This window comes from Canis lupus, chromosome 25, assembly GCF_003254725.2.
Source record: "Canis lupus dingo isolate Sandy chromosome 25, ASM325472v2, whole genome shotgun sequence".
Taxonomy (NCBI): Eukaryota; Metazoa; Chordata; class Mammalia; order Carnivora; family Canidae; genus Canis; species Canis lupus.
The window spans coordinates 50,379,940-50,390,431 of NC_064267.1; the positions used below are offsets into that span (position 1 = coordinate 50,379,940).

The 10,492-nt window shown below is 44.5% G+C and overlaps 1 protein-coding gene and 1 long non-coding RNA gene across 2 annotated transcripts in view; one reads left to right on the plus strand and one right to left on the minus strand.

Annotated features, from left to right (window-relative positions):
• Nucleotides 1–114: 114 nt before the first annotated feature.
• LOC112642309 (olfactory receptor 12-like) lies at nucleotides 115–1,811 on the plus strand. The gene has a single exon (XM_035716455.2). The coding sequence runs from the start codon at nucleotides 541–543 to the stop codon at nucleotides 1,507–1,509; it is 969 nt and encodes a 322-aa protein (XP_035572348.2). The 5' UTR covers nucleotides 115–540; the 3' UTR covers nucleotides 1,510–1,811.
• A 6,778-nt stretch (nucleotides 1,812–8,589) lies between these two features.
• LOC125753594 (uncharacterized) overlaps nucleotides 8,590–10,492 on the minus strand; it is a 53,592-nt gene continuing 51,689 nt past the window's right edge. The window contains exon 3 of the long non-coding RNA XR_007405740.1: nucleotides 8,590–9,040. This is a non-coding gene — a long non-coding RNA (uncharacterized LOC125753594). The remainder of the gene's footprint in view (nucleotides 9,041–10,492) is intronic.

Genomic DNA, 10,492 nt, shown 5'->3' on the forward strand with positions numbered 1-10,492 from the left:
ACCACTGAGCCACCCAGGCGACCCTGGGTTTTAATCAGAACTTTTATATATACCATCTGCCATCTAAGATGTGTCTTCCCCTGGAAATATGTTGATTTTTGCAAGGTGTCAGAGGCACTAGCACTCAGATCACATCTTGGTACAGTTTAAGTGGTTGAAATGGTCAGAACCTGAGCTGCATACCTATTCCTGATTTATCTCATTCCATTGGTGCATCCTGCCTGGTTCCTAGTAACCAACCACTGTCAGCATTAGTTCTGCAAGACCAAAAAAACCTCACTGCTCAGCTGCCTGGCCTCACAGATTTCTCTTCAAAATTGGCTTATGTCACAGGGGAAAAAGAAACTCTGAGTAATGAAATCCCTGGCCTCTGTGTATATTGAATTTTGTTTAGTAATTCTTTACTAAATCATTAATTCCCTTATACTTTCAATCACATTATGGTTTTTTGTTGTATATGTTTCCTAAATAGACTTCAGCAGAAATTCAGCTTAATCTGCTAATACTGGGGAATAATTCCCCTGGTGAGGACTGAGGCTCATGCCATCCCACAGTAATGAAAACCTCTCCATGGTCTACTTTCAAGATTTTGTGCTGGAGGGATTTGGGGGTGGCCTGGAGACCCAGGCGCTACTCTTCACACTGTTTCTGGCCCTGTACATGGTGACTCTGCTGGGGAACATTCTCATGATCATCATAATTACCCTGGATGCCCGCCTGCACTCCCCAATGTACTTCTTCCTCAAGAACCTCTCCTTCGTGGACTTGTGCTACTCATCTGTGATCGCCCCCAATGCACTGGCCAACTTCTTCTCCTCGTCCAAGGTCATCACCTTTGCAGGATGTGCCACCCAGTTTTTCTTTATCTCCCTGCTGGCCACCACTGAATGCTTCTTCCTGGGTGTGATGGCGTATGACCGCTTCATGGCCATCTGTAGCCCTTTGCGCTACCCAAGCACCATGTGCCAGTCTGCCTGCACTCGCCTGGTGCTGGGCGCCTACTGTGGAGGCTGCTTCAACTCTGTTGTGCAGACCAGCTTCACATTCCACCTCCCATTCTGCAGCTCCAACCGCATCAACCACTTCTTCTGTGATGTGCCCCCTCTGCTCCAGATCGCCTGTGGCAACACGGCCATCAATGAACTTCTTCTGTTTGGCATCTGTGGGCTCATCATTGTGGGTGTGATGTTTGTGATCCTCATCTCCTATGGCTACATCACAGTGACCATCCTGAGGATGCGCTCAGGAACTGGGAGACACAAGATCTTCTCCACCTGTGGCTCCCACATGACTGTAGTGACACTCTTTTTTGGGACTGCCTTTGTCATGTATGCCCAGCCAGGAGCAATTGAGTCCATGGAGCAGGGCAAGGTGGTCTCTGTCTTCTACACGCTGGTCATCCCAATGCTCAATCCCCTCATCTACAGTCTGCGAAACAAGGATGTGAAGGAGGCTGTGCAGAGGCTGGGCCAGAAACACACAGCCATACGAAGGATGTGCTGTGGGTAGCCAGTGTGTCCTGCAGGCTTGATGGAAGATATGGAGGTTGCCACATATGGGGAACTCATTTTTTTTAACTGGCATATTTCTCAAACAAGAAGAATAAGCTACGCTATCTACAATCGACATGATATATTGTGCCTTTGAAAACAAATTAATGGGTAGATCTTAGTTTAATTTCTCTTTTCAGTATAAAATTTTTAGAAATGACTCTTCAGCCATGAAAACAAATTGAGGGTTGCTGGACAGAAGGGTCTGGGGAATGGGATAACTGGGTGATGGGCATTAAGGTGGGCCTGTGATGTGATGAACATGGGTGTTATATGCAATTGATTAATTATTGAAAACTACATATGAAACATGCTATAGCACATATTGGCTAACTGAATTAAATTTTTAAAAGTACGATCATAAATAGCCATTCCCATAGTGAAATGAGGATGTCCTGGTCCCCCACACAACAGTACCCTCGAGACACTGAAAGAGAATGTCATGATCTTACAAAAGTGATGATTACATGGCAATTGGTAAAGATTTTAAAAATGCACACTTGTGCTGGGGTATGGTCATATTCTCTAAAAAAAGACGAATTAACAAAGACACATCCACCACTAGATCACCTCCTATCCTAGTATTTGAGGATGTGGAAACCTTTGCCCTTCCACAGAGTAGGACAGTGACTTGGGTAAATAGAGAGGCATCCTCACTGTTCACCAAACACTTTATAAGTTCTTGTTTTTCTTTTTTTTTTAAAGATTTAATTTATTTATACATGAGATACACAGAGAGAGAGAGAGGCAGAGACACGCGCAGAGGGAGAAGCAGACTCCATGCAGGGAGCCAAACGTGCGACTTGATACCAGGTCTCCAGGATCAGGCCCTGGGCTGAAGGCAGCACTAAACCACTGAGCCACTAGGGCTGCCCAAGTTCTTGTTTTTCAAACACATTTCAGTTTTATAAATTTGAAAAGCAACTCTTAACTGATCCTCTTCCAAGAAGAGAAATGTATTCAGAGTGGTTCTCTCCCACTCGTGGATCACTCTTTGCTGTCAGGGAATCAACAACAAACTGAGATGAACCCAAAGAGGATTGTTTCCTGACAGATCATTTCAGCTCACAGAAGAATGGTAACCCTAAGGTGATAGTAGGAAGCCATGAGAAAATGTCTTAAGGCTCAGGACTTCACACTTGCCACTCCCGGGAGGACAGTACACGTAGGGCCACAAAGTCAGCTCTTAGTCTGCTCATCTCTTCTGTTCATCTTGGGGCCCCAAGAGACTTCTGGGCTTCAGTGCCTGGCCAAGTAGGGGAGGGTGGGTCAGATAAAGCTTAAGTACAGGGGTACCCAGGAGAACTAGAGGTCGCAATGCACTCCAGGGGCCACAACACAAACAAGCTCACTTAATTGGCCATTTAAGGTTCCAAGTCCCAGCCAGCAGGAGGAAAGAATTTCCCAGCACAATGACCCCAAGATATAGGTCCTTGTGCTGCTGCCTGGAGGATGCAACAAAACTCAGAAGCTGAGGTGAGCAGAGACCATTCTGTCCCCTGATTCTACCAGGAGAAGGAGCTTGCACAAGCCAGAATATGGGGCACCCAGCTAGACTGTCCCTGGACCCTCACTGAGGGCCCTCTCCTATCCCCTTCCCACTCTCTCTTCATTGCCTGGGAAGCCAGAGCTGAAGGAGGAGGGGTGTCATTCCTCGGCTCACACTTCATTATCATCAGCACATGAAGGCCAGGAGCTCAGAGACCCTGGGAGAGCAGGTGATGGCTGTGTGAGCTTCAACAGTCATGACCTTCACCTGGAAGAGGTAAGGGTCAAGGGCACCATCCCTCAGGGGTCCCAGGGTATGAAGGACACGGTGTGTGTAAGGGAGGCATCAGAGCTATGGTAGACAGGAAGCACTCAGGGCTTGCCTCAGCAGCTGAAGGGGTGACCCCACTCCTGCCCTGGCCCTGTCTTGGGCTCAGGGTCATTCCATCTGAAGGAACAGGTTTTTATTATAATTAGAGGATCATAGCACCAGGCTCCCTCGTGACCTGAAGTGCATTTCTCAGGCTCAAATCAGCAGCTCACCAGAGTACTGAGCACACACACTTCTAAGGGACATGGTCACGGGGTGGGGGATGTAGAAATACTGTAGACCAAGGCCAGCCCTGGGAGCTCATGGCTCTGCAGGAAGGCAGACATGACAACAAAGACCGCAAGATATTGGGACATGGGCAGTGAGGGGGTGTGACCAGGCTGCTGATGGCACAAAGAAGAAACAGTCACATCAGAGAAGTGATGGAGAGGTAATGGAGAGGTAAAGATGGGAGACAGGAGATCCTGTCACAGCAAAACAGTGGATGGGGGTGACAGACATTAGCAGCATAACCAGAGAATAGATAAATCCCAGCATGATGTCCCCTATTGGATCTGGGATCACCTGACATGGCCCCTCCTGGGTTCCTCTCCAGGATCCCTCAGCTGGTGGGGAAGCTGTCACTCATTTGTATTAGGGAGCAATATGACATGAGGGAGGGTGTGACTCTTCCACACTGGGAGCTAGCCACCTGATGTGCCCCCTCTACTGATGTGCCACCTGTTTGTTAAATGGGATTATTAGAGAAGAACGGGGTTGACTTCCAGGCTCCCTGTTCTGTTCCATCAGCAGATGGTCAATCTGCTAATGCCGTCATCGTTTCATTGCCGCTACTTATGGTTGTCTGTCGTGCAAATCCCCCCACGCTGTTTGTCTCCTCAAGAATGTCTTAGACACACTCAATTTTACACATTTCAGCACGCAGTTTAGAATCAGCTTTTCTGACTCCGCAATAAAAAGTCACTGGGATCACACTGACTCAGTTCAGTGTGGGGAGAACTGGCATCATTGCAATACTCAGTGTGCTGGTTGGGAACCTGCCACATCCCGCCATGTCACTTAATCTACTTTGGTTTCTCTCAACAGTTTTATGCATTCCTGGATTACAGACAACTTGGTGTCTGACATACGATAATTTTTATATGTTACTTAATTAGATTTTGCTTGGTAAATATGTGTATATACTTGTGATTGAGGTGGCGTATTTAAAAAATTTTTTTCTTATAAAGTCCTTTTCAGATTTTGCCATTATGATTACATGTGCTCATAAAATAACATGGAAATTTGATCCTCTTCTATTGTTTTGAAGATATCGTATGATTAATTTTTTGTTAGATTTTGTCGTATTTAGGAGTAGTATCTACGTTGACAAGGAAAACCATCTAGTTCTGAGATCTTTTTTTTTATAAATTTATTTTTTTATTGGTGTTCAATTTGCCAACATATAAAATAACACCCAGTGCTCATCCCGTCAAATGCCCACCTCAGTGCCCATCACCCAGGCACCCCCACCTCCCGCCCAGCTCCCCTTCCACCACCACTAGTTCATATCCCAGAGTTAGGAGTCTCTCATGTTCTGTCTCCCTTTCTGATATTTCAGTACTGGGATCTTTTATATGGAAAGAGTTTAAAGAACTTCTTATATTTCTCAAACTATGGATCTCATATATCTTTTACTTCGTTGGAGGAGTCCACTGGGGGGTCGGTGATATCTTTCTAGTAGTTTGCCATTTTTATCAACATTTCAAGTTATGAAACCATTCTGTCACGATCCACTCCAATTCTAGGATCTCAATGATATTCTCCTTTCACTCCTGACATCAGAAAATTTGACTTTTATCCTTCATCCTTCCAAAGTCTTGTCATTTGATCAGTCTTCCCAAATAATCACCTTCTGGTATAACATCTCTCTGGTGAGTTCCTGTTTACTGATTAATTAAGTTTATTCTTTACTTTCTTCCATTCTATTTCCTTGGGATTTCATTCACTAATCTTTTTTTTTTTTCACAAGACTCCTGAATCACAGGCAAAATTTATTGAGTAGAAACTTCCATGATTTTCATTCTCTAATCTTTTATAATATTTTCTTTTTTAATAATAAATTTATTTTTTATTGGTGTTCAATTTGCCAACATACAGAATAACACCCAGTGCTCACCCCGTCAAGTGCCCCCCTCAGTGCCCGCCACCCAGTCACCCCCACTCCCCGCCCTCCTCCCCTTCCACCACCCCTAGTTCGTTTCCCAGAGTTATACTGATTTGCTGTTTTTCTGCCCTTCTAGCATACGGAGAGAAGCCTATAAATTTCCCTTTGAACACAGTCTTAAATGTATCCTGATAGTATTTTTGTTACTCATATTATGCAATTTTAAATTTCAAAACTATTGTTTAGACCTGCAGATTACTTACATTTTATTTTATTATGTACATTTTTTATTGAAGTTCGAGTTATCCATTCATCTTTCGTGCCAACATTTTAAATGAAAAAATACATGAGGATTTTCTTTTCTTTCTTTCTTTATTTTTTTACTTACAACTTTATTTTTATTTTTATTGGTGTTCAATTTGCCAACATATAGAATAACACCCAGTGCTCATCCCGTCAAGTGCCCACCTTGATGCCGGTCACCCAGTCATCCCCACCCCCTGCCCACCTCCCCTTAAACCACCCTTATTTCTTTTCCCAGAGTTAGGAGTCTCTCATGTTTTGTCTCCCTCTCTGATATTTCCCTCCATTTTTTCTCCTTTCCCCTTTATTCCCTTTCACTATTTTTTATATTCCCCAAATGAATGAGACATATAATGTTTATCCTTCTCCGATTGACTTACTTCACTCAGCATAATACCCTCCAGTTCCATCCACGTCGAAGCAAATGGTGGGTATTTGTCATTTCTAATGGCTGAGGAATATTGCATTGTATACAGAGACCACAGCTTCTTTATCCATTCATCTGTCGATGGACACCGAGGCTCCTTCCACAGTTTGGCTATTGTGGACATTGCTGCTGTGAACATTGGGTGCAGGTGTCTCAGCTTTTCACTGTGTCTGTATCTTGGGGTAAATCCCCAGCAGTGCAATTGCTGGGTTGTAGGGCAGATCTATTTTTAACTCCTTGAGGAACCTCCAATATATTCTTATAATACTTTTTATTTCTGCAAGATCAGAAGTCATGTGTCTGCTTTCATTTCTGATTTTTATAAATTTAAGTCTTCTGCCTTTTTTTGGGTCAATCTAGCTGAAGGTTTACAAAGTTGGTTAAACTTTTCAGAGAACTAACTTTTAGTGTCATTGATTTTCTGCCTTATTTTACTCTCCTCCTATTCATTTATCTCTTTTCTAATCTTTATTATCTCATTCATTCTATTTGCTTTCAGCTTAGTTTTGTATTCTTTTTTTGTTTGTTTTCTTTCCTAAGAAAGTTAAATTATCGATTTTAAATCTTTTTTTTTTAATGTTCATGTTTAAGATATAAATTTCTGAGTCCTTCTTTCATTGCATCTCCTAAATTTTGGTGTACTGTGTTACCAGTTTTATTCATCTCCAAATACTGTATTACCATTGTGATTTCTTCTTTGACCTATATTCTGTTATTAAAAATATGTTGTTTAGCTTCAACATATTTGTAAGTTTTCCAAATGCTATGTAAGGCTATGTTTTTGCCCTGTGATTTCATTCCATTTTGTTTGGAGAACATACTTGGTGTAGTTTATATCTTCTAACATTTATTGAGACTTGCTTTGTGAACTAACATATGTCTATCCTGGATAATGTTCCACGTGCACTGGAGACGAATGTATTCTGCTATTGATGAGCACAGTGTGTCCCACATATGCTCTTTATGACCATTTGGTTTATGTTGCTTTTGAAATCTATTATTTCCTTGCTGACACTTAGATTTGCTGTACATCACAGGCAACACTGGCCTGCATGCACTGGGTTCTAGAGCCTGAGCCCACCTGTGTAACACCCCTGTGGGAACCCAGGAACTCCAGCTCAGCCCCTATTCACGGCCACTGATGGGTAGTGTCAGGAAGCCACCACCCTTTACAGCCCTCTCCCCTATGGACAACGGGCAGCTCCAGCCTCAACAGCAGCCGGGGCCCTGACCTCTGCTTCAGGCCAGCTCTCCTTGGGCAGCGTCACACAGGTGGCTTTCGGGATTCCTTTCCAACATCCTGCACCTCAGGGACCCATGCTGGCTCCCAGCCAGGCTTTGCTGCCACCCCAGCTGTCGTGCCCCCTGGCACAGCCACTGCCCCTGGCTCCATGACCAATGCTGGGCCCAACAGCTGGCAGCACTGCCCAATAGCTGGCAGCACAAGCCCAGTCCCCTTGAGCTTGGGGGTTGCAGCAGCCCCTGCAGGATTGGGGAGGCGACAGGCTGCCCCAGACCGGAGCTGCAGCTTTGGAGCTCTCAGCATTACACCACAAACCAGCAGGGCCCCGAGCAGCACACACCACTTTAGAAACAGCTTGGGCCCGAACACCCAGGACCACCCTTGCGGGAGCACCCCCATGACAACCACCAAAGCCAGCACCAAACACAATCCTGTGTCTGGAGGCCCGAATGCCCCTACTGTAAGTCCCAGCCTGAGGAACCTACCCACTCAGAGGCCCCCAAGGCCCAGCCCAGAGCCCAGCAGCACTGGCAGTGAGGCCACCTGCAGGGTCGTGTGCAACCTGGGCCCTACTCCTCGCGGCCCTGCCTCTGTGCTGAGCACAGCCAGGAGCAGCCCTGCCAGGAGCAGCCCTGCCTCTGTGCTGAGCACAGCCAGGAGCCCTTTGTCAGCTGCCCAGGGCCTGGGGAGTCACAAAAGAGCTGCGCCGAGCCACAGGTCATTTCCCTCCACCTCCCAATCCACTCTTTTGGGATCTAAGAGGAAAATGTGGGCATGAGTCCGTAGCTACCTGGCAAGTCACCAGTGTGCCCCTTCCCTCTAGGCTGCATGTGTATGGACCTCATGTCCATGGGAAACCCTAGTCAGGGAAACCTGACCTCTGTGGTCTTGGAGCAACACTGGGCATCTGGAAAGCCAGCATCCGGAATATTCCCAAGCCTTGCCCCGCAGTTTTCCCAAAGGTGGGTGGCTTGAGCTGTGTCAGGTCCCAGTGGCTACAAACCCCAGGACAGCTTGCGGAGGCCCGTGTCCCTTCTGCCTCCAGACCTGCAGCACACAGGACTCCTCCATGGCCCACACTTGACACTGGCTCTCCCCATGTTCTTTCTATGTTCTAGGAGTTTCCTCCATAGCTTAAAATAAAGCCTTGTTCCACGTTGTTTGAAAAAAAAAAAGATTTTCTGTAGTATTCATTATTGAAAGAGGAGTATTGAAGTCTTAATTATCATTGCTAAATTCACTTTGAGTCTTGAAGGATATTTTTGGGTAGAGGTAGAATTCTAGTTGGTAACTATTTTCATTGAACCAAGGAAAATATAATTCATTTTACTCTGTCTTCCATGGTTTTTAATCAGGTAAACCATTGCCAGTTTTACTTCTAAGGTTGATACCTTAAAGCCACTATGTCTTCTTTTTTCAAAAAAAATTTACTTACTTATTTTACAGGGAGGGGCAATAGGAGTGGGAGAGATGGAGACTCTCAGCACAAGGAGACTCTGTGCTGAGTCTGTATGTTCCAGGAGGACCAATCTCACAATTCTAATATCACAACCTAAGAAAAAAAAAATAGAAGTTAGAGATGGAACCAAATGTGCCACCCAGGATTCCTGTTTCCGTTTTCAGGCTGCTTTTGATTTTTTCCTCTTAATTTGGTTCTATATATTATTACTATGATAGATCCAAGGGTGATGTTCTTTGTATAAATCCCGCCTTGACTATGGAGGTTTCATGTATCTGCAAAATAATATCATTCATTTGTTTGAGGTAACAACTGGCCATTATTTCTTCAACTTCTGATTTAGCCTATTTTTTTAAAGATTTTATCTATTTATTCATGATAGTTACACAGAGAGAGACAGAGAGGCAGAGACACAGGCAGAGGGAGAAGCAAGCTCCATGCACTGGGAGCCCGACGTGGGATTCGATCCCGGGTCTCCAGGATCGCGCCCTGGGCCAAAGGCAGGCGCCAAACCGCTGCGCCACCCAGGGATCCCTGATTTAGCCTATTTATCTCATTCCTCTTCTTTGAGGAATTCATAGTATGTATGTATCTAATCTTTGATCTCTAATCCTCATTCCTGATTTTTCTCTTTTTGTCTCTCGATATTTCACTCTGAATATTTTCTACTGATCTGTATTCTAGGTCACAAATTTCCTCTTTAGCTCTTTCTAATCTGTAAAATTCATTCATTGAGTTCTAATTGTAGCCATTGTATTTATAAAGAGTTAGATATTATTTCTCTTTAGAGCTTCCACATTTCTGCTAAAATTCTTACTCTCATCTTTTAATAACTTTAAAGTTCATGTGTGCTAACTCCAAAACCAAAGACTCTTTTGGTTTTTCTATTGCTTCTGTTCTTTTTTTTTTTAATTTTATTTTATTTATTCATGAGAGACACAGACTGAGAGAGAGAGGCAGAGACACAGGCAGAGGGAGAAGCAGGCTCCATGCAGGGAGCCCGACGTGGGACTCAATCCTGGGACTCCAGGATCACGTCCTAGTCAAAGGCAGGCGCTAAACCGCTGAGCCACCCAGGGATACATGCTTCTGTTCTTTAAGTTCATAATACAATACTTAAATTCGGTTGGCATTATTTATTTATTTTTTTAAAGAGTTATTTATTTATTCATGAGAGACACAGACTGAGAGAGACGCAGAGACACAGGCAGAGGGAGAAGCAGGCTCCTCACAGAACCCTGATGCGGAACTCATTCCGGATACTGGGATCATGACCTAGGCCGAAGGCAGGTGCCCAACCACTGAGCCACCCAGGCGACCCTGTCTGGCATTATTTAATCAGAACTTTTATAGATAATATCTGCCATCTAAGATGTGTCTTCCTCTGGAGATATGTTTATTTTTTCAAGGTGTCAGAGGCACTAGCACTCAGATCACATCTTGATACAATTTAAGTGATTGAAATGGTCAGAAGCTGAGCTGCATTCCAACTCCTGATTTATCTCACTCCCATGGTGCAACCTGCCTGTCCCTAGTAACCAACCA